General features: G+C 44.1%; 1 protein-coding gene and 1 pseudogene across 1 annotated transcript; both read right to left on the minus strand.

Moving 5' to 3' along the window:
- Positions 1-4,194: 4,194 nt before the first annotated feature.
- Positions 4,195-4,885, minus strand: LOC111968265 (MARVEL domain-containing protein 1-like; annotated as a pseudogene).
- Positions 4,886-10,070: 5,185 nt separating this feature from the next.
- On the minus strand, positions 10,071-11,409 carry LOC111968079 (MARVEL domain-containing protein 1). Its single transcript, XM_023993615.2, has one exon. It carries the CDS (start codon positions 11,158-11,160, stop codon positions 10,672-10,674), a length of 489 nt encoding a protein of 162 aa, XP_023849383.1. The 5' UTR covers positions 11,161-11,409; the 3' UTR covers positions 10,071-10,671.
- Positions 11,410-25,012: the final 13,603 nt, after the last annotated feature.

Here is a 25,012-nt window from a genome sequence, read left to right on the forward strand (position 1 = left end):
TCAGCTAATTTATGTCAGTCCATAGTATCTTAGATGTTGTATTACAATATGTTTTTGTAAGATACAGTACTACTTCATGGTCTCTCCCTATCATTTAGGACTTGCTTTACTCTGCACTAGTGTCCAGGGATTTGAGAGACAGATAGGGAGAAACTCGATAGAGGAACCAGACAGAAAAATACATATCGCTTCCTACATCCCTCCCTTCCTTCCTGTCTCTCTGGCTCAGCACAGAACATGGGTCCTGTTCCAACATTTTATGTCTCTCTGGCTCAGCACAGAACATGGGTCCTGTTCCAACATTTTCACATCTCTTCCTTCATGTCTCTGGCTCAGCACAGAACATGGGTCCTGTTCCAACATTTTCACATCTCTTCCTTCATGTCTCTCTGGCTCAGCACAGAACATGGGTCCTGTTCCAACATTTTCACATCTCTTCCTTCATGTATCTCTGGCTCAGCAGAGAACATGGGTCCACTAGGTTTAGGCTGTGTCATAAACTCTGTGGCTGGATTTATTTTTGCTTCATTGTCATGCCAATCGTGTGTTTCTTTTTTCTCTCTGAGGAGGAAGTTAGCAGAAAATGTTTTTCCCAGGAATAGACCACTACTCATCTCATCTCTCTGCAGACCACTTCTACATCACTAATCATCAACCCTTCTCCCCCCTCTCAATAGCAAGGCTATGCTCACTGAGTCTGTACATAGTCAAAGCTTTCCTTAAGTTTGGGTCAATCACAGTGGTCAGGTATTCTGCCACTGTGTACTCTCTGTTTAGGACCAAATAGCATTCTAGTTTGCGCAGTTTTTTTGTTAATTCTTTCTTTCCAAAGTGTAAGTAATTCACTTTTAGTTTTCTCATGATTTGGTTGAGTGTAATTGTGTTGCTGTCCTCCTCTATAACAATAATTACATAAATACGTACCCACACACATACACAGTTCCAGTCACAGAGGCAGTGATTACAGAGTAAAGGCACAACTCTTCAGTGGCATCCCAGCGATTGAGCCCACTGATCTCACTCACACAGAACTACCCTACACCTTGAGCTCTTTCTCCCCTCTCTCTCCAGATGACATCCTGCGACTAGTGAGGTCTGGCTGCCCGACAACCTTCCCGCTCAATCCCATCCCCTCCTCCCTTCTCCAGACCATCTCTGGAGACCTTCTCCCATTCCTCACTTCCCTCAACAACTCATCCCTGACTACTGGCTACGTCCCCTCTGGCTTCAAAATTGCCCAAGTTGCTCCCCTCCTCAAGAGAAACCAACACTCGCCTCATCTGGTGTCAAAAACGATTGACCTGTATCCCTTCTTTCTTTTCTTTCCAAAACACTTGAGTGTGCTGTCTATGATCAACTTTCTCGTTATCTCTCCCAGAACGATCTTCTTGACCCTAACCAGTCAGGCTTCAAGACGGGTCACTCAACTGAGACTGCTCTTCTCTTTGTCACGGAGGCTCTCTGCACTGCCAGAGCTGACTCTCCCTCCTCTGTTCTCATCCTCCTAGATCTAGCCTCTGCCTTAGATACCGTGAACCATCAGATCCTCCTCTCCACCCTCTCAGGGCTGGGCGTCTCAGGCTCTGCACACTTTTGGATTGCATCGTACCTGGCAGGTGACATGGAGAGAATCTGTGTCTGCACTACGTACTCTCACTAGTGGTGTCCCCTGGTTCTAGGCTCTCTTCTCTTCCCTCTATACACCAAGTCATATCCTCACATTGTCTCTCCTATCATTTCTATGCGGATGACAATCAACTACTTTTCTCCTTCCCCCCTTCTGACACCCAGGTGGCGACACGCATCTCTGCATGCCTGGCAGATATATCAACTTGGATGTTGGCCCACCACCTCAAGCTCAACCTCGACAAGACGGAACTGCTCTTCCTCCCAGGGAGGCCTGCCTGCCTGCTCAAAAACCTCTCCATCAGTGGTTTACAGCTCCACAGTGTCGCCCTCCCAAAGCGCAAATAACCTTTGCGTGACCCTGGACACCACCCTGTCGTTCTCTGCAAACATCAAAGCAGTAACTCGCTTCTGCAGGTTCATGCTCTACAACATCAGTAGAGTAGGACCCCACCTCACACAGGAAGCAGTGACTCACCTCCGGCAGGTTCATGCTCTACAACATCAGTAGAGTAGGACCCCACCTCACAACAGGAAGCAGTGACTCACTCCGGCAGGTTCATGCTCTACAACATCAGTAGAGTAGGACCCCACCTCACACAGAAGCAGTGACTCACTCCGGCAGGTTCATGCTCTACAACATCAGTAGAGTAGGACCCCACCTCACACAGGAAGCAGTGACTCACTCCGGCAGGTTCATGCTCTACAACATCAGTAGAGTAGGACCCCACCTCACACAGGAAGCAGTGACTCACTCCGGCAGGTTCATGCTCTACAACATCAGTAGAGTAGGACCCCACCTCACACAGGAAGCAGTGACTCACTCCGGCAGGTTCATGCCTCTACAACATCAGTAGAGTAGGACCCCACCTCACACAGGAAGCAGTGACTCACTCCGGCAGGTTCATGCTCTACAACATCAGTAGAGTAGGACCCCACCCCACACAGGAAGCAGTGACTCACTCCGGCAGGTTCATGCTCTACAACATCAGTAGAGTAGGACCCCACCTCACACAGGAAGCAGTGACTCACTCCGGCAGGTTCATGCTCTACAACATCAGTAGAGTAGGACCCCACCCCACACGGAAGCAGTGACTCACTCCGGCAGGTTCATGCTCTACAACATCAGTAGAGTAGGACCCCACCTCACACAGGAAGCAGTGACTCACTCCGGCAGGTTCATGCTCTACAACATCAGTAGAGTAGGACCCCACCCCACACAGGAAGCAGTGACTCACTCCGGCAGTGTCATGCTCTTACAACATCAGTAGAGTAGGACCCCACCTCACACAGGAAGCAGTGACTCACTCCGGCAGGTTCATGCTCTACAACATCAGTAGAGTAGGACCCCACCCCACACAGGAAGCAGTGACTCACTCCGGCAGGTTCATCTCTACAACATCAGTAGAGTAGGACCCCACCTCACACAGGAAGCAGTGACTCACTCCGGCAGGTTCATGCTCTACAACATCAGTAGAGTACAACCTCACCTCACACAGGAAGCGGCGCAGGTCCTAATCCAGGCACTTGTCCTCTCCCGTCTGAACTACTGCAACTCGTTGTTGGCTGGGTTCTCCTCTTGTGTCATCAAACCCCTGCAACCTTCCCAAGTACTCTCATGTCACCCCGCTCCTCCGCACACTCCACTGGCTTCCAGTCGAAGCTTGCATCCACTACAAGACCATGATGCTTACTGACGGAACAGCAAGAGGAACTGCCCCTCCCTACCTTTAGGCTATGCTCAAACCCTTCACCCCAACCCCAGCACTCCGTTCTGCCACCTCAGGTCTCTTGTCTGTGATATGTGGTTGTTCCACCTAGCTATCTTAAGATGAATGCATTAACTGTAAGTCGCTCTGGATAAGAGCATCTACTAAATGACAAAAAAATGTCAAATGTTAATTAATGAGGGTGTTATTACCAAAGAAGATAACCCTGTCTCTGCTGTTCAGTGACATTGGTTTTAATATATTTGGCCTTAACATGGAGGACATTTCAGGAATAATTAGGAACAGACTTGGTTTTGTTTTTGATAAAGACATGGATTCTTTCTTGCCAACAAATTTGGTGTAGTTATTTTCATATCAAAGGCATGTAATCTCATGTCCTTGCCGTTACAGCTTGTTGTAGGCTGAAAAGCATAAGTGATGTGTTTGTAAAGGCACAGATAACCCGTCCATGCCCTGACGACTGCTCAGAGCTTTGGAATGTTGTTGCCAGTCAAAACAAAAACACTGGACTAGGCCTTCCAAAAATTATTCTAGTCATGCCCCCCCCCCAAAAAAAGTTTTTGGGTTGATAGCTTGCTGCCATATTTTTTAAAAACCACACTAAAATATAAAATATATACTTTGATAAGTTAATAAATTAATACTGACATTAAATTACAGAACAAAATATGGACAAACCTGTAGGAATTTAAGCCAAGAAGACAAGAGGACACTCCCTTAACTTTGGGGTACAGAAAATACCCCCCCCCCCCCCCCCTCCGCTCCCATATCCCGGGAGATCTCCTGCCTCCCTCCCCTAGTCCCCCATCCCTTACTCCTCTGTCCTCCCCTCTCTCTCTCAAACCACCATCTGCTCGCCCCAGCACTTCCTACAGCCCACATATACCGCAGAGACAAAATACACCACAATGCGAACACGGCGGCTGCCAGGTAGACTTTATACAGGCAGGCAGTAGAGTTTGTATTGCTCTAGGTTGCAGTATGCGTACCACTTGGTCTTCTAGATCATGTCGCCAATCACCGGTAGATACAGCACCGCGGCTGCCATGTTGTGAATTAGGTTGCCCTCCCAAGATGAGTACGAGGTCCTGCTTGTCTAGGAGGGTGATGAAGAAGGAGGCGAGGGTGAGGAGCCAGAAGAGCACTGCCACAAACAAGACGAAGTGGACGGAGCCTTCGTATTTGTTGGCGGCGATTGTGATCCAAAGTCCAGCTCGGAATAGGATTTGGAGGATTTGGATGAAGTTGAGAAAAGTCTTGAGGAAGTCCCGGAAATGTTTGCTCACCTCCGGCTAGGTGGGTGGGGGGGGATCTCTGCTCTGGAGAACACTGGGTCCTTTTACTGAGTAGGACAGGGGCTTTCAATCTAACACTGACTCAAATAAAAGAGAGATAAAGGAGGGTAGATTGCTTATTAATAGGTGGTTAGAAGTGTAAAATTTGTCAGAGAGTTGTTTTTTCTTCTACACAGACCCAGGTACAGCTGATCTAGGATGAGGGCCCATGTTCATAAAGCGTCTCTTATTCATTGTGAGAAAAAGTGCTAAACTGATTCTAGATCAGCACTCCTACTCTGGGTATGATTTGTTAATACAGAAATTCCCAAATAGAGAGACAGATGGCACTTTGTTCATGTTCTTGAAGATACTGAAAGGGAAAGGGGGTACCTAGTCAGATGCAAAACGGAATGCATTCAACCGTAATGTGTCTTCCGTATTTAACCCAGCCACTCTGAATCAGAAAGCCTGCCAGTGATGTAATTATAGCTGTGAATCACAGTCGAGTCATTGTGGGCCATTTGGAATGATGAAGTCTGTTTTAGATTTCTTGGCAGAAAATGGCCGACAACACATCCCTATCAGTCATTCAGCTAGTTGATGTCAGTCCATAGGAACAGTATTAGTTTTGTAAGCTACAGTACTTCACTGTCTCTCCCTATCCTTTAGGACTTGTTTCACTCTGCACTAGTTTTTAGAGGTTTGAGAGAGACAGACAGGGAGAGACAGATAGAGAAAAGACAGGTAGATGAGACATGAGAGAGAGACACATCCCCACCCCAACCCCTCCACAAACAAACCCTGGCCACACCCTATACAGGCCCCACAGATCAGTTTATTCCCCTTCTACCCCTGATCAAATTTCCAATTGGCTATATTTACCGTACGACATACCACATATTCACCCTGCACACCCTAATTGACAAACTAACAAAGGCAAAATCTTCTCATGCTTTGTTGATTTTTGCTTTAACTAGGCAAGTCAGTTAAGAACAAACTCTCATTTACAATGACAGCCTAGGAACAGTGGGTTAACTGTCTTGTTCAGTGGCAGAACGACAGATTTGTACCTTGTCAGCTCGGGGATTCGATCTAGCAACCTTTCAGTTACTGGCTCAACACTCTAACCACCAGGCTACCTGCCGCTTTGTTGAGATCCCGATTGGCACAGTGGGCTAAGGCACTGCATCTCAGTGCTTGAGGCGTTACTACAGACACCCTGGTTTGAATCCAGGCTGTATCACAACTGGCCGTGATTGGGAGTCCCATAGGGCGACGCACAATTGGCCCAGCATCGTCCGGGTTTGGCCGGTGTAGGCCGTCATTGTAAATAAGAATTTGTTCTTAACTGTCTTGCCTAGTTAAATAAAGGTTAAATGTAAAAATAAAAAAATAAAAAGCTTTTGACTCAATTTGGCATGAGGGTCTGCTAAATAAATTGATGGAAAGCGGTGTTGGGGATAAACATACGACAATTTAAAATCCATGTACACAAACAACAAGTGCACGGTTAAAATTGGCAAAAAACACACATTTCTTTCCACAGAGCCGTGGGGGGGAGACAAGGATGCAGCTTGAGCCCCACCCTCTTTAACATGTACAGTGCCTTTGGAAAGTACTCGGACCCCTTGACTTTTTCCACATTTTGTTACGTTACAGCCTTATTCTATAATGGATTGAATAAAAAAAATCCTTAGCAATCTACACACAATACCCCATAATGACAAAGTGAAAACAGACTTTTAGAAAAATTTGTGCTAATTAAAAAATTAAAAATAAACTGAAATATCATATTTACTTAAGTATTCAGACCCTTTACTTAGTACTTTGTTGAAGCACCTTTGGTAGCGATTACAGCCTTGAGTCTTCTTGGGTATGACGCTACAAGCTTGGCACACATGTATGTGGTGAGTTTCTCCCATTCTTCTCTGCAGATCCTCTCAAGCTCTGTCAGGTTGGAAAGGGAGTGTTGCTGCACAGCTATTTTCAGGTCTCTCCAGAGATGTTCAATCGGATTCAAGTCCGAGCTCTGACTGGGCCACTCAATGACATTCAGAGATTTGTCCTGAAGCCACTCCTGCGTTGTCTTGGCTGTGTGCTTAGGGTCGTTGTCCTGTTGGAATGTGAACCTTCACCCCAGTCTGAGGTCCTGAGTGCTCTGGGGCAGGTTTTCATCAAGGATCTTTCTGTACTTTGCTCTGTTCATCTTTGCCTCGATCCTGACAAGTCTCCCAGTCCCTGTCGCTGAAAAACATCCCCACAGCATGATGCTGCCACCACCATGCTTCACCGTAGAGATGGTGCCAGGTTTCCTCCAGACGTGGCGCTTGGCATTCAGGCCAAAGAGTTCAATCTTGGTTTCTCATGGTCTGAGAGTCTTTAGGTGCCTTTTGGAAAACTCCAAGCGGCTGTCATGTGCCTTTTGCTGAGGAGTGGCTTCCGTCTGGTCACTCTACCATAAAGGCCTGATTGGTGGAGTGCTGCAGAGATGGTAGTCCTTCTGGAAGGTTCTCACATCTCCACAGAGGAACTGTCGAGCTCTGTCAGAGTGACCATCAGGTTCTTGGTCACCTCCCTGACCAAGGTCCTTCTTCCCCAATTGCTCAGTTTGTTCAGCTCTAGGAAGAGTTTTGGTGGTTCCAAACTTCTTCCAAGAATGATGGAGGCCACTGTGTTCTTGGGGACCTTCAATAATGTAAAAATGTTTTGGTATCCTTCCACAGATCTGTGCCTTGACACAATCCTGTCTCTGAGCTCTATGGACAATTCCTTCAACCTCATGCATTGGTTTTTGCTCTGAAATGCACTTTTAACTGTGGGACCTTATATACACAGGTGTGTGCCTTTCCAAATCTTGTCCAATCAATTGAATTTACCACAGGTGGACTTCAATCAAATTGTAGAAACATCTCAAGGATGATCAAAGGAAACAGGATGCACCTGAGCTCAATTTCGAGTCTCATAGCAAAGGGGCTGAATACTTATGCAAATAAGGTATTTCAGTTTTTTATTCTTAATACATTTGCAAAAATGTCATTATGGGTTATTGTGTGTAGATTGTTGAGCTTTTTTTTTGTTATCCATTTTAGAATATGGCTGTAACCTAACAAAATGTGGAAAAAGTCAAGGGGTCTGAATACTTACCGAAGGCACTGTACAGCCATAATATGACATTTGAAGTGTCTTTTGTGAGTGTAATGTTTAATGTTCATTTTTAATGTTTATTTCACTTTTGTTTATTATCTATTTTACTTGCTTTGGGAATGTAAACCTATGTTCCCAACCCCTTTGAATTTAATTTAATTGAGAGAGAGACCATTGAAGTGTTAACTGGTCTCGCCCAGTCTACTCTAGTCCAGTTTGAGTCCATACAGGAAATGTCTCTCTGGTTGAGTAGCCAGAGTAAATATCACTGGGCTGGCACTCTAACTAATCTGTCTGGCTTTATATGTGTTGAAGTGCCCTTCTCCCAGGGTTTCTCTCTGTCACAAATGCTCTCACTCGCTCATTCTCTCTCACTCTTTATATTTTCCTCACACGATCTCTCTCTCTCGTCCCCGTCTTTCTTCTTCTCCCTCCGTCTCTGTCCTACCTCCCCCCTTCTCACTTTATTTCTTAGTTAAGATGGTAAAACACAATCTCATCTCACTCTCTCACTCTCTCACACTCACTCACTCACTCACTCCACTCACGCCCCCACTCCCCCCACTTCCCACCTTTTTTCCCCAAAAAACTCACTCCACACACACACACACACACACACACACACACACACACACACACACACTAGGCAGCAGCTCCGACACACACTTAGTTCCTTGGCAGACGCTCTTAGGTACAGTGTCTTGCTCTTACAGTCAGTCCATACATGGCTGAGTCCAAATATCTGGTTCTGACTAGAGAGAAAATCTGAGAAAACGACAACTCCTTTATGCAACACAAGCAAAGCTGTCAGTTTCCCCAAAAACAAATCAGATGCACATAACTGTACTTTTGGGACGAGGATCATTGTAAGGGATCAAATGAAAAGTATTTGTTACTGATTGAAGTTGTGAGCGTAGGAGGGGTGGAGTGAGCAGGTCTTATTGAGGAGGGAAGGATCTACTTTGTTTCTGTCTGAGCTGTTTGCTTGGCCTGTGCTGCAGACCCATCACTTATGACTCTCTCTCTCACACAAACACACACATAGATTTACTTTATATCCCTGCAATGCATCTGTTCAACATTAGCCTTACCATTCCATCTTGTGTTTCGTGTCCTACAGTCTACTCAGGGCTCAGCAACCAACATTTTCACAATGCTTCCTTCCTCCCTTGCTTCATGTCTCTCTGGCTCATCACAGAACATGGGTCCTGTTCCAAAATGTAAATATCGCTTCCTACATCCCTCCCTTCCTTCATGTCTCTCTGGCTCAGCACAGAACATGGGCCCTGTTCCAACATTTTCATCTACACCCCTCCCTTTCTTAATAATGTCTCCCTGGCTCAGCACAGAACATGGGTCCTGTTCCAACATTTTCACATCTCTTCCTTCATGTCTCTGGCTCAGCACAGAACATGTGTCCACTAGGTTTAGGCTGTGTCATACACCCTGTGGCTGGATTTATTTCTGCTTCATTGTCATGCTTTGTGTCTTTTTGCTCTCTGAGGAGGACGTTAGCAGGAATTGTGTGTTTCCCAGGAATAGACCACTACTCATCTCATCTCCCTGCAGACCACTTCTACATCACTAATCATCAACCCTTCTCTTCCCTCCCCCTCCACATACACACCCTAAACCCCCACCGTTAATTCCTGTAAGAACTGCCACTTTCCCAATCACTATGATCTTTATCTCTCTCTCTGTCTCTCTCTCTCTCACACACACACACACACTCTCAGATATAACAATAATCACATAAATTCATACCCACACACACACACAGTTCCAGTCACAGAGGCAGTGATTACAGAGTAAATGCACACACTCTTCTGTCTTTCATGTGGCTGTGTGGCATCCCAGTCACCCCTGCTGATTGGTTAAGCCAGTCTGTCTCAGACAGGAAGTAGCTGAGGGCTCGCCACCCCAATCTGCTCCCCACACCAATCTGGCTCTCATTTTGGAAACCAACACCATAATCTTGAACACACACACTCACATAGACACACACACATAAAAGTAGGGCCAGACAGAGTTTGCAGAGGCATACTTTTCAGATTAGAAAAAACTCTGGAAATTGTTATTATTGAAAACAAACAGGACTACTGTAGCCAATGCTTGACTTGGACTGAAATAGGTTCCGGTAGTCATTATGTGTGCCGGTACACTTTATATGTAGGTGCAGGAGCTCCATAATGCTTTTGAGCTAATATTCTATAATAGGAACAGGAGCTCAAGCAGCAGAACGTTTGAGATGCTGGTACTCAGCTCCGGCATTAATGACATTGTTATTACCAAAGAAGAGAACCCTGACATTGGTTTTAATGCATCAACATTTGGTCTTAACATGAAGGACACTTTAATTAGGAACAGACTTGGTTTTGTTTTTGATATAGACAAGGATTCTTTCTTGCTAAAGGAACACTTAAAAACATTAGCAACAAATATGGTGTAGTTATTTTCATATCAAAGGCATATAATCTCATGTCCTTGCCGTTACAGCTTGTTGTAGGCTGAAAAGCATAAGGTGTTTGTAAAGGCACAGATAACACGTCCATGCCCTGACGACTGCTCAGAGCTTTGGAATGTTGTTGCCAGTCAAAACAAAAACACTGGACTAGGCCTAGCAAAAAAGTATTATAGTCCAACAAAAAAAACACACAAAAATATAAAATATATACTTTGGTAAGCTACTGAAATGATACTGACATTAAATTACGGAACAGAATATGGACAAACCTGTAGGAGTTTGAGCCAAGAAGACACTCAGTTTTGGAGGACATAAAATACCCCTCTCCACCCGTGTCCTCTCCCCTATCCAGGGAAAGCTCTTGCCTCCCTCCACCAGTCCTCCGCCCTATCCCTCACTCTGTTCCCCTCTGTCCTCCCTTCTCTCTCTCTCAAACCACCGTCTGCTCACCCCGGCACTTCCTACAGCCCATATACACCGCGGAGACAAGATACACCACAGCGCCCAGACATGCGAACACGGCGGCAGCCAGGTAGACTTTATACAGGCAGTTGTGTTTGTATTGCTCCAGGTTGCAGTATGCGTACCGCTCCGTTTTGTAGATCATGACGCCGATCGCCGGTAGATACAGCACCGCGGCCGCGATGTCGTGAACAAGGTTGCTAAGCAACCACCGGTCCCCTCCCAAGATGGGGACGAGGTCCTTCTTGTCCAAGAGAGTGATGAAGAAGGCGGCGAGGGTGAGGAGCCAGAAGAGGACTGCCACGAACAGAACGAAGTGGATGGAGCCTTCGTATTTGTTGGCGGCGATTGTGACCCATAGTCCAGCTCCGAATAGGATTTGGAGAATTCGGATGATGCCGAGAAAACTCTTGAGGAAGTCCCGGAAATGTGTGCTCACCTCCGGCTGGGGGGGCATCTCTGCTCCAGCGAACACTGGGACCTTTGACTGAGTAGAGCAGGGGAGTTCAATCTACCACCGACTGATAATTAGGACAGAAAAAACGGAAAAGTAAAAAGGAGGGTAGATTGACAAATAAATAGGTGGTTAGAAGTGTAAAATTTGTCCGCGAGTTTGTCTTTTCTTCTGCACAGCTCGGGGTTTTGAAATTAGGACGATTGTGTGTGTTTCGTCTTTTCCGTTTCCGTTCCACTCCCCCCTCTCTCTCGGGGGTTGGGGTAGGAAACCGAAAGGGGAACCGATTCAAATTCAAAGACCGCTCCTCCTCTCAATTCAATTCAAAGGACGTTATTGCCATGGGAAACATATGTTTACATTGCTAAAACAAGTGAAATAGATAATAACCAAAAGTGAAAAACAATCAGAAATTAACAGTAAACATTACACTCACAAAAGAATATAAGCATTTAAAATATTATATTACGACTCTGTACAGTGTTGTAACAATATGCAAATAGTTGAAGTACAAAAGGCAAAATAAATCAACATAAATATGGGTTGTATTTACAATGGTGTTTGTTCTCTCTCTCACTCTCTGCTGTCTATTTGTGGCTGTGTGTGTGTGTGGGTGTGTGTGTGTGTGTGTGGGTGTGTTGTGTGTGTGTGTGTGTGTGTGGTGTGTGTGTGTGTGTGTGTGTGTGTGTTGTGTGTGTGTGTGTGGTGTGTGTGTGTTGTGTGTGTGTGTTGTGTGTGTGTGTGTTGTGTGTGGTGAAACATATGTTTTCCCATGCCAATAAAGCACCTTGAATTAAAATTGAATTGAACTGAATTGAGAGAAGCTGAGGCTTTGCTGAGAGTTTGTTTGATTCATGTTAATCTCTTTGTCCTCATCAATCTTTGTTCTTTAAGCGCATTAAATTTGTTCACACTCCTGAAACAGTTTTCTTGACAACGTTAATACAACAATGTGTTTCGTTAGCTGGCCCGTATTGAAGTTGATTAAAAAAGTTGACAGAGTTTGACTAAACCATGCACTTTTTCCTGCCAAGTTGTCAAAAAGACAACATTATGTGGTGAGACAAACATGCTGTTTTCAGAGTGTAGCCAAAACCTGAGATGTGATGCATAAGAATAGTGCAAAAATAATAACTGTTTGCCTTGAAAAAATCTTGAGAGTTGGCTGAGTGTCAGAAATGTGTTAGTGTGTGTTTTCCTGTTTTATGAGGAGACACTTCGCTAGTGAAAGGCTCCTCCCCTGGTTCTCAAAATTCAGCAGTGAGTTACTTCCAAGAGGTTATTAATCCTTCTGAAGTACTCGTGCCCCTTGGTGGCACCACACACACCACGCACACGCACACGCACACACACGCACACACCCACACACACACACACACACACACACACACACACACACACACACACACACACACACACACACACACACACACACACACACACACACACTTGATTTGACATACTGTACATACTCACACGTGAATGCACGCACGCACGCACACACAGACTTACACTGAACAAACACACAACACACACACATACACACATAGCCTAATTGTGCACAATATTTTATATGCCATTAAAAATTGAAAAACAAATATTTAACCTTTATTTAACTAGGCCATACACACATCACATAACACACACACAGACACACAGTTCATAGGTAATACACATTACACTATAGCCTTCTAAGATATGATGCAACATGTCAGTCTGATCATTGTAGATGTGATTAGGTCAGGTCAATGGCTGGGGGTCATGGAAGCCAAAAGTTGTGCAGTAATCAATGGTCTTCCATCAGTTACTGAGTGCGTTGACTTCGGGGCAGAACTCATAATGGCAACCTAAAGATGACGAGTTCACGTGGGTTTCTAAACGTCAGCATGATGCCATGTCCCTTCTAGATGATGCACAATTATACAGTTTTATGTCATGAGTGCATTCAACTCTTGCAATCTTGTAACCTGCTGTGAAAGTGTGAAGTTAGTGCGCACAGGGAGATGTCATACACTACAGGTACATTCCGTACCCAAGCAGGCATACACACACACACTGTAGGGGAGTGATTTTTGTCTCACACATAATCGTCAAGCCCCTCACACACAGCTTCGTGCCAGGAGCATTGACGTCAATAGATTAACTACGTGGCCGAGGGGCGGATCTTCACACCATGCTCCGCCCACAAACTCTGATTGCTCGAGAAAACATTCCATCCGGCCCTATAAGGTGGGGTTAATTACCATGTCTGTTCTCATTGGTAGATAGACACAGTGGTGTAGACTCAAGATGACAAAACTACAGAGTGCGGCCAATTGACAACAACACCGAGTGCACAGAGCTATCGATAAATCAAAGGTCCTTTATTATCCATAATTGACCGGATATACCGCAGTGCAGGACAGAACAAAATAACATAGAGAAAATGATATTGGAAAAAGCATAAGAACAACGTGTCACTATCGTTTTAGGGTAAGAACGTGTTTCCTATAGTATTTGTTATTCCAGAGTTGTGTATTCGGCTTTTACACACGAGACTATCCTTGACCTATATTGGCTGGGTGGAAGACCACTTTCCAAAACCCTTTGTTTGCAGCTGAAATGCACAGTAGTTTCTGGCCTCGTACCTTTACACAAAAGGAGTCCAAATATGTATGTTTTGATGCAGACTAACAAAAGAAAAAGAAAACTAACAAAAGAAAAATAAACAAACACGTTTACTTTTTCAGACTTTCTTGCACATATTTGCAAAACTGCATAATTGTCTTTGATTGTCACATATCTGCATGCCAATTAAACCTGTGTACATATGACCAGATGCTTTGATGCACATATGGTTGAAATATGCAGTCAATCAATTAATCAATCAAATGTATTTATGAAGCCCTTTTTACATCAGCCGATGTCACAAAGTGCTATACAGAAACCCAGTCTAAAACCCCAAACAGCAAGCAATGCAGATGTAGAAGCACGATGACTAGGAAAAACTCCCTAGAAAGACAGGAACCTAGGAAGAAACCTACAGAGGAACCAGGCCTAGAAAGGCAGGAACCCAGGAAGAAACCTAGAGAGGAACCAGGCTCTGAGGGGTGGCCAGTCCTCTTCTGGCTGTGCCGGGTGGGGATCATAACAGAACATGGCCAAGATGTTCAAACGTTCACAGATGACCAGCAGGGTCAATAATAATAATCACAGTGGTTGTAGAGGGTGCAACAGGTCAGCACCTCAGGAGTAAATATCAGTTGGCTTATCATAGCCAATCATTCAGAGTTAGAGACAGCAGGTGTAGTAGAGAGAGAGAGTCGAAAACAGCAGGTCTGGGACAAGGTAGCACGTCTGGTGAACAGGTCAGGGTTCCGTAGCCGCAGGCAGAACAGTTGAAACTGGAGCAGCAGCACAACCAGGTGGACTGGGGACAGCAAGGAGTCATCAGGCCAAGTAGTCCTGAGGCATGGTCCTCGGGCTCAGGTCCTCTGAGAGAAGAGAAAGAGAGAGAATTAGAGGGAGCATACTTAAATTCACACAGGACACCGGATAAGACAGGAGAAATACTCCAGATATAACAGACTGACCCTAGCCCCCCGACACATAAACAATTGCAGCATAATTACTGGAGTTCTATCTGTGCATTTTTTTTACCTTTATGTAACTAGGCAAGTCAGTTAAGAACAAATTCTTATTTTCAGTGACAGCCTAGGAACAGTGGGTTAACTGCCTTGTTCAGGGCCAGAACGACAGATTTTTACCTTGTCAGCTCAGGGATTGGATCTTGCAACCTTTCAGTTATTAGTCCAACGCTCTAACCACTAGGCTACCTGCCGCCCCATGATTGAATGATTGAATTGTTGACAACACACTATATTATAATATATATTAAACCACATTTCATGACATATGGGGTCAATTCATCAATATTCAGACTTAACAGTTGTTAGGGCTATTGTCCTTTTTTTAATCAATTTCCACCTGACTGACGTGCCCAAAGTAAACTGCCTGTTGCTCAGACCGTGAAGCCAGGATATGCATATAATTGGTACCATTGGAAAGAAGACACTTTGAAGGTTGTAGAAATATTAAAATAATGTAGGAGACGATAACACAATAGATATGGTAGGAGAAAATCCAAAGAAAAACCCACCGGAATTAATTTTGTTTTCAGAGCCCATGCCCTTACAGTGGAAAGTATAGGGTCATTCTGAAATCTAACTCTCAGGATGCAATTCCTATGGCTTCCACTGGGTGTCAGCAGTCTATGTTAAAGGTTTCAGGTTTGTTTCTTCCAAAATGAGGAAGAATAATACGTTTTACCACAGGGATAGACTCGGAAATTTGTGTATGCGCGCGAGGAAGAGGACACGCACCTGCTAATATCGTTTTCCTATTGAACATACTTCCTTCCGTATAAAATATTATAGTTTAATTACATTTTAGGGTATCTGAGGATTAAATAGAAACGTATTTTAACTTGTTGAAACAAAGTTTAGGGGAAGATTTTCGGATTCCTATCTTGGCATGTTGAACGAGTGGATTACTCAAATCGATGGTGCCAACTAAACAGACTTTTTGGGATATAAAGAAGGATTTTATCTAACAAAACGACACAACATGTTGTAGCTGGGACCCTTTGAATGACAAATCAGAGGAAGATTTTCAAAAAGTAAGTGAATATTTAATCGCTATTTGTGAATTTCTGAAACCGGAGGAAAAATATTTTGATGTGGGGCGCCGTCCTCAAACAATCGCATGCATGCTTTCTCTGTAAATCGTACAGTGCAGTTAGATTAACAAGAATGTAAGCTTTTAACCGATATAAGACACTTGTATGTTCCTAAATGTTTAATATCCATTATTTTTATGATTATTTATTTGAATTGCGCGCCCTCCAATTTCACCGGAAGTTGTCCCGCTAGCGGGACACCTAGGCTTAAGAAAGGTCGCATCAAATCAAATGTATTTGTCACATGCTTCGTAAACAACAGGTGTGGGTTAACATTGAAATGATTACCAACAATGCAGAGAGAAAGAAAATAGAGAAATAATAAAAAAGTAAAACATGTAATAATAGATACACAATGAGCAACGATAACATGGTTATTAACAAGGGGTACAAGGTCACTGAGGGTTATACACTACATGACCAAAAGTAAGTGGTCACCTGCTGGTCGAACATCTCATTCCAAAATGATGGGCATTAATATGGAGTTGGTTCCCCGTTTGCTGCTACTACAGCCTCCACTCTTCTGGAAAGGCTTTCCACTAGATGGTGGAACATTGCTGTGCAGACTTGCTTCCATTCAGCCACGAGCATTAGTGAGGTCGGGGAAGGATGTTGGGCGATTAGGCCTGGCTCTTCGGCATTCCAATTCATCCCAAAGGTGTTAGATGGGGTTGAGGTCAGGGCTCTGTGCAGGTCAGTCAAGATCTTCCACACCAGTCTTGACAAACCATTTTTGTATGGAACTTGCTTTGTGCACAGGGGCAATGTCATGCTGAAACAGGAAAGGGCTTTCCCCAAACTGTTGCCACAAAGTTGGAAGCACAGAATCGTCTAGAATGTCATTGTATGCTGTAGCAGTAAGATTTCCTTTCACTGGAACTAAGGGGGCCTAGCCCGAACCATGAAAAACAGCCCTAGACCATTATTCCTTCTCCACCAAACTTTACAGTTGGCACTATGCATTCAGGCAGGTAGCGTTCTCTTTCCATACGCCAAACCCAGATACGTCCGTCGGACTGCCAGATGGGGAAGTGTGATTCATCACTTCAGAGAACGTGTTTCCCTGCTCCAACACTCACTGGGTAGTGAGTGTTGCAACCGAGGACACACTAATTGTACGTGCTATGCGCTTCAGCACTCGGCGGTCCCTTTCTGTGAGTTTGTGTGGCCTATCACTTCACGGCTGAGTCGTTGTTGCTCCTAGACATTTCCACTTCACAATAACAGCACTTACAGTTGACCGGGGAAGCTCTAGCAGGGCAGAAATTTGACAAAATTACTTGTTGGAAAGGTGGTATCCTATGACGGTGCCATGTTGAAAGTCACTGCGCTCTTCTGTACAATGTTTTTAGCACAAAAAGGGTAAATGCAGATAGTCTGGGTAGCTATTTGGTTAACTTCTATATTTAACTAACTATTTAGTAGTCTTATGGCTTGGGGTAGAAGCTGTTCAGAGTTCTGTTCGGTACCGGTTCTGAGCATCGGTACCGCTTGCCGTGCGGTAGCAGAGAGAACAGTCTATGACTTGGGTGGCTGGAGTCTTTGACAATTTTTAGGGCCTTCCTCTGACACCGCCTGGTATAGAGGACCTGGGCCATCCTCTCTACCCTCTGTAGCGCCTTGCCGTTGGATGCCAAGCAGTTTCCATACGAAGCAGTGATGCAGCCAGTCAAGATGCTCTCAATGGTGCAGCTGTAGGACTTTTTCAGGATCTGAGAGCCCATGACAAATCTTTTCAGACTCCTGCAAGGAAGAGGCATTGTTGTGCCCTCTTCACGACTTTGTTGGTGTGTTTGGACCATGATGGATCCTTAGTGATGTTGACACAGAGAAACTTGAAGCTTTCGGCCCGCTCAGCTAGAGCCCTGTTGATGTGAATGGTGGTGTGCTCAGCCCTCCGTTTCCTGCAATTCACGATCAGCTCCTTTGTTTTACTGACTTTGAGGGAGAGGTTGTTGCCCGGTCTCTAAGGCACTGCATCGCAATGCTAGCGGTGTCACTACAGATTCGGGTTAGATCCCTGGCTGTGTTGCAGCCATCCACGACCTGGAGACCCATGAGGCGGCCACAATTGGCCCAGCGTCGTCCGGGTTAGGGGAGGGTTTGGCCGGCCGGGATGTCTTTGTCCGATTGCGTTCTAACGACTCCTGTGATGGGCCGGGCGCATGCACGCTGACATGGTTGCTTCCTCTGACACATTGGTGCGACTGGCTTCCGGGTTAAGTGAGCAGTGTGTCAAGAAGCAGTGCGGCTTGGCGGGGTCATGACGAAAGCCATGCGTCCTCCGAAACCTTCACCTCTCCTGAGTCCGTACTGGAGTTACAGCGATGGGGACAAGACTGTAACTACCAATTGGATATCACAAAAAAGGGGTAAAATGTCATTTTAGTTGCCTGGTTTGCTAGATTGACATATTCAAAATACATTTTCGAACAGATGGGTTTATTGGTGTTAAAAAACACTAGTTATTCTATTTCGGACCCCCAGGCTGCATGATGTCATGTAGCCTTTTTCATAATGACATGTTTGATGTTGGACGACAATAGAATGTTCATGATGTCACTGCGACAACTGTATACAGATATGTCGATAGAAGTAGTATAAATCTTCTTCGGGACAGGGGGCAGCATTTCCACTTTGAACGAATTGCGTGCCCAAACGGAATTTCCTCCTACTCTGTCCCAGAAGGTAATACATGCATATTATTATTACTATTGTATAGAAAACACTCTGACGTTTCTAAAACTGTTTGAATTATGTCTGTAAGTATAACATAACTCATATGGCAAACAAAAACCTGAGAAGAAATCCAAACAGGAAGTGAGAACTCTATTTTCAAAACAGTGCCAAATGATACCCCTTTTAGTTATGGATGTGCAAACACTTCCTAGGGCTTCCACTAGATGTCACCGTCTGTAGATTTTGGTTATATGATTCTACTATAAAGGAGGGGCTCATAGGAGCTATTTTACTGAGTGGTCTGCAGAAATTCTCAGTCTCATTGTGCGCGCTCACGAGAGAGAGTGCTCTCGTTCCAATGCTCTTTCTTCAGACAATGAAATTCTCCGGTTGGATCCTTATTGATGATTAATGTTAAAAACATCCTAAATATGGATTGCATACATCATTTGACTTGTTTCTACGACCTGTAACGGAACTTTTTGAGTTTTTGTCTGGAGGGATTGCTCGTGCGTCATGAAAATGGATTACTGGGCTGAACATGCTAACAACAAGTGGCTAAATGATGGGCTTTATGGAACAAATCAGTCATTTATTGTCGAACTGGGAATCCTGGGAGTGCCTTCTGATGAAGTTATTCGAAGGTAAGTGMATATTTATAGTGTTTTTGTAGCTTCTGTTGACGCCAAAATGGCGGCTATTTCTTTGGCTGGATTGTGCTCTGAGCGCCGTTCTCAGATTATTTATTTTTTTAACGTTTAAAAAAAAATCTGATACAGCGGTTGCATAGAGGATAAGTTTATCTTTAATTCTGTGAATAACACTTGCATCTTTTATCAATGTTTATTATGAGTATTTCTGCAAAATCACCGGATGTTTTGGAATCAAAACATTATTGCACGTAACGCGCCAATGTAAACTGAGATTTTTTATATATATATATATATATATATATATGCACATTATCGAACAAAACATAAATGTATTGTGTAACATGATGTCATATGCCTCATCTGATGAAGATGTTCAAAGGTTAGTGATTAATTTTATCTCTATTTGTGGGTTTTGTGAAAGCTATCTTTGCTGTGAAAAAATGTCTGGATTTGGTGGTGAGCTAACATAAATATATATTGTGTTTTTGCTGTAAAACATTTTAAAAATCGGACATGTTGGCTGGATTCACAAGATGTTTATCTTTCATTTGCTGTATTGGACTTGTTAATGTGTGAAAGTTAAATATTTCAAAAAAATATTTTTGAATTTCCCACGCTGCCTTTTCAGTGGAATGTTGGGGGGGTTCCGCTAGCGGAACGTCTGTCCTAGACAGGATAAACTGGCCTCTACTCTTGAAATCTTTTGTTAGAAAACTACCGTACTCACTGTTTAGCACATGGCCTCATATGTGAATCATTAAAGAGATTGGTGGGGCTAAGGCTTAAGAGGGTGTGAACGATTCTGAATGGGTGTAGAAAAAGAAGAGGTCTCCAGTAGGTGTACCAAAATATTCAAACGCCATTTTCTCAAAAGTGGGGTTACAAGTTTATCAACTTTAAAAGCAGAATTACTTTCCCATTTGTTCCTCAACTGCAGTGTATGATATACTATTTTCTAGCTCTGAATCTCTTATCCTATGTAAAAAACACTTTCAAATCGAGGTGGTCGGTCACAAATGCTATGCAAATTGCCATTCTAATATGGCATTGCTGGTATGACCTTCTTTTGACTCAACATCCTAGTAGAACTCTTGTTATTTCCAAAATAAACATGAAGTTGGGAAAAAAAAATTATGGGAAGCTCTTATTTTGTTGTTAGTAATAGGAATTTTAAGGTGAATTGTTTTTCAAGAAGAGTTTTTCAAGAAGAGACAGTTCAAGGGTTAATGCAATATTTTACTTAGTGCAGCATTTCAATTACATTATTGATGTGTGTCACCTTCGGTGCATAACATTCTAAAGTGACTTTCTCAGGTTGCCGTCTATTCTAGAACCTCAACAGAAACACAGTAGATAGGCCTATCATACAATCTGAATTAACTGAATTAGATCAAATGCTTTATAATTCCATATGGTGGAGAGAGAGAATGGCTACATTCCAAATAACCACACTAACATACAACTTAAACTGGAGCAATGTATTGGGCATGCTTTTTAAACGGAATTCTAGTATGGATATTGGAGCGGAGCCCTACTTTCCTCCAGTAGGCTACAGTTGACCTAGTGACACAGCCAGGTAACTACTGTACCTTACATAACTCTGCTAATACCATTACACTGCCTGCCACTGTGCCAGTTCTTCATGTGTGACCAAGCAGACTTAATTAGATGACTGGTTCTTACCAGAGTTACTGTATCGGTAGACTGGTTCTTACCAGAGTTACTGTATCGGTAGACTGGTTCTTACCAGAGTTACTGTATCGGTAGACTGGTTCTTACCAGAGTTACTGCATCAGTAGACTGGTTCTTACCATCTGCAGTGTAATAGTCATTGGGACCGGATGGACCGGGTTCCTCTCTCTGCTCCTCAAAGCAGGAATAAACAATCAAGGACAGGTAGACTGGCAGCAGCTTGCCTTGCACCCCACCGTGTTTCCCTTACAAAGGGCCTGGAGTTTTTCCTAAACCATAACCTGGCCAGTAAACAAATAAAGGCCCAGAGTTTCTCCTTGGCCAGGACATGCTTCAGTCACACCATCCTAAGTCTGTAACTGGCACAGTGATTCCTCTGAGTAAAATCAAGTTGCCCCTAGAAACAAACTCACAAGAAAAACTATGCAAATGCAACGAGTGAGTGCTAGCCCTTAACGCTAACCTTTCATATCCTCCACAGGTAGGCCCATCTGGCGGGATCTTCTCACCACTCTTGGTGTCTCTCCCCTGGGGAGGATGGATGCGGAGGCAGCATCTCCATCTCCCTCCTCCACGGTGGTGGGGCCCTCCACACTGTGGTGTCTGCCAGAGTGGAGGAGTAGGAAGGCGGGCTCAGGGAACATCTCTGACGGGGTGAGGTTGTTATTATTTAAGATGTGGATGTTCAGTCGGCAGATCCAAAGGTAAAGGTTCAGCACAGGGATTGACAGGTGAAGGTTTTTAAGGTAAGGTTAGAACTAAGGAGGTGAGGTTAGGGTAAGCATCAAGGTTAGGAATCATTCAATCTGCCAGCTGTAGTTATTGTAAAAGAGAATGTGTTCTTACTTCTCAATGACTTACCTGGTTGAAAAGAGTCAAATTAAATAAAACTGCTAATTATGTATGCAATTTATTTACCGTGGGTAAACAGGTGACCGTGACTCTGTGTCAGCTGCAGGAGTTGTTCACGGCGGAGGGCCCAGCTGGGCTCCCGAGTGGCGCAGCGGTCTAAGGCACTGCTTCTCACCGCAAGAGGCGCTATCACATTCGGCCGTGATTGGGAGTCCCATAGGGCGGTGCACAATTGGCACAGCATCGTCCGGGTTTGGCCGGGGTAGGCCGTCATTGTAAATAAGAATTTGTTCTTAACTGACTTGCCTAGTTAAATAAAGGTTATATATATATACACTGCTCAAAAAAATAAAGGGAACACTTAAACAACACAATGTAACTCCAAGTCAATCACACTTCTATGAAATCAAACTGTCCACTTAGGAAGCAACACTGATTGACAATAAATTTCACATGCTGTTGTGTAAATGGAATAGACAACAGGTAGGAATTATAGGCAATTAGCAAGACACCCCCAATAAAGGAGTGGTTCTGCAGGTGGTGACCACAGACCACTTCTCAGTTCCTATGCTTCCTGGCTGATGTTTTGGTCATTTTTGAATGCTGGCGGTGCTTTCACTCTAGTGGTAGCATGAGACGGAGTCTACAACCCACACAAGTGGCTCAGGTAGTGCAGCTCATCCAGGATGGCACATCAATGCGAGCTGTGGCAAGAAGGTTTGTGCTCTTCACAGATGAAAGCAGGTTCACACTGAGCACATGTGACAGACGTGACAGTCTGGAGACGCCGTGGAGAACGTTCTGCTGCCTGCAACATCCTCCAGCATGACCGGTTTGGCGGAGGGTCAGTCATGGTGTGGGGTGTCATTTCTTTGGGGGACAGCACAGCCCTCCATGGGCTCGCCAGAGGTAGCCTGACTGCCATTAGGTACCGAGATGAGATCCTCAGACCCCTTGTGAGACCATATGCTGGTGCGGTTGGCCCTGGGTCCTCCTAATGCAAGACAATGCTAGACCTCATGTGGCTGGAGTGTGTCAGCAGTCTGCAAGAGGAAGGCATTGATGCTATGGACTGGCCCGCCCGTTCCCAGACCTGAATCCAATTGAGCACATCTGGGACATCATGTCTCTCTCCATCACCAACGTCAAGTGTGCACGACAGACTGTCCAGGAGTTGGCGGATGCTTTAGTCCAGGTCTGGGAGGAGATCCCTCAGGAGACCATCTGCCACCTCATCAGGAGCATGCCCAGGCGTTGTAGGGAAGTCATACAGGCACGTGGAGGCCACACACACTACTGAGCCTCATTTTGACTTGTTTTAAGGACATTACATCAAAGTTGGATCAGCCTGTAGTGTGGTTTTCCACTTTAATTTTGAGTGTGACTCCAAATCCAGACCTCCATGGGTTGATAAATTTGATTTCCATTGATAATTTTTGTGTGATTTTGTTGTCAGCACATTCAACTATGTAAAGAAAAAAGTATTTAATAAGAATATTTCATTCATTCAGATCTAGGATGTGTTATTTTAGTGTTCCCTTTATTTTTTTGAGCAGTGTATATATATACAAAGTTGAAGTTGGATGTTTACATACAGTTAGGTTGGGGTCATTAAAACTCATTTTTCAACAACTCCACAAATTTCTTGTGAACAAACAATAGTTTCGGCAAGTCGGTTAGGACATCTACTTTGTGCAAGTCATTTTTCCAACAATTGTTTACAGACAGATTATTTCACTGTATCACAATTCCAGTGGGTCAGACGTTTACATACACTAATTTGACTGTGCCTTTAAACAGCTTGGAAAATTCCAGAAAAGAATGTCATGGCTTTAGAAGCTTCTGATAGGCTAATTGACACCATTTGAGTCAATTGTTGGTGTACTGTGGATGTATTTCAAGGCCTACCTTCAAACTCAGTGCCTCTTTGCTTGACATCATGGGAAAATCAAAAGAAATCACTCAAGACCTCAGAAAAACAATTGTAGACCTCCACAAGTCTGGTTCATCGTTGGGAGCAATTTCCAAATGCCTGAAGGTACCACGTTCATCTGTACAAACAATAGTACGCAGGTATAAACACCATGGGACCATGCAGCTGTCATACCGCTCAGGAAGGAGACGCGTTCTGTCTCCTAGAGATGAACGTACTATGGTGCGAGAATTGCAAATCAATCCCAGAACAACAGCAAAGGACCTTGTGAAGATGCTGGAGGAAACAGGTACAAAAGTATCTATATCCACAGTAAAACGAGTCCTATATCGACATAATCTAAAAGGCTGTTCAGCAAGGAAGAAACCACTGCTCCAAAACTGCCATAAAAAAAACAGACTACGGTTTGCAACTGCACATGGGGACAAAGATCGTACTTTTGGAGCAATGTCCTCTGGTCTGATGAAACAAAAATAGAACTGTTTGGCCATAATGACCATCGTTATGTTTGGAGGAAAAATGGGGAAGCTTGCAAGCCGAAGAACACCATCCCAACCGTGAAACACGGGGGTGGCAGCATCATGTTGTGAGGGTGCTTTGCTGCAGGAGGGCCTGATGCAACTCACAAAATAGATGGCTTCATGAGGCAGGATAATTATGTGTATATATTGAAGCAACATCTCAAGACATCAGTCAGGAAGTTAAAGCTTGGTTGCAAATGGATCTTCCAAATGGACAATGACCCCAAGCATACTTCCAAAGTTGTGGCAAAATGGCTTAAGGACAGCCAAGTCAAGGTATTGGAGTGGCCATCACAAGGCCCTGATCTCAATCCTATAGACAATTTGTGGGCAGAACTGAAAAAGCGTGTGCGAGCAAGGAGGCCTACAAACCTGACTCAGTTACACCAGCTCTGTCAGGAAGAATGGGCCAAAATTCACCCAACTTATTGTGGGAAGCTTGTGGAAGGCTTCCCGAAACGTTTGACCCAAGTTTAAAGGCAATGCTACCAAATACTAATTGGGTGTACGTAAACTTCTGACCCACTGGGAATGTGATGAAATAAATAATTGCTGAAATAAATCATTCTCTACTATTATTCTGACATTTCACATTCTTAAAATAAAGTGATGATCCTAACTGACCTAAAACAGGGACTTTTTACTGGGATTAAATGTCAGAAATTGTGAAAAACTGAGTTTAAATGCATTTGGCTAAGGTGTATGTAAACTTCCGAATTCAACTGTATGTGTATGTATGTATATATAATGTACACATATATGTACACGAAAAGTTTTGGAATGGGTCCTCAGATCCTCAAAAGGTTCT

Source organism: Salvelinus sp. IW2-2015, linkage group LG8 (genome assembly GCF_002910315.2).
Source record: "Salvelinus sp. IW2-2015 linkage group LG8, ASM291031v2, whole genome shotgun sequence".
NCBI lineage: Eukaryota > Metazoa > Chordata > Actinopteri > Salmoniformes > Salmonidae > Salvelinus > Salvelinus sp. IW2-2015.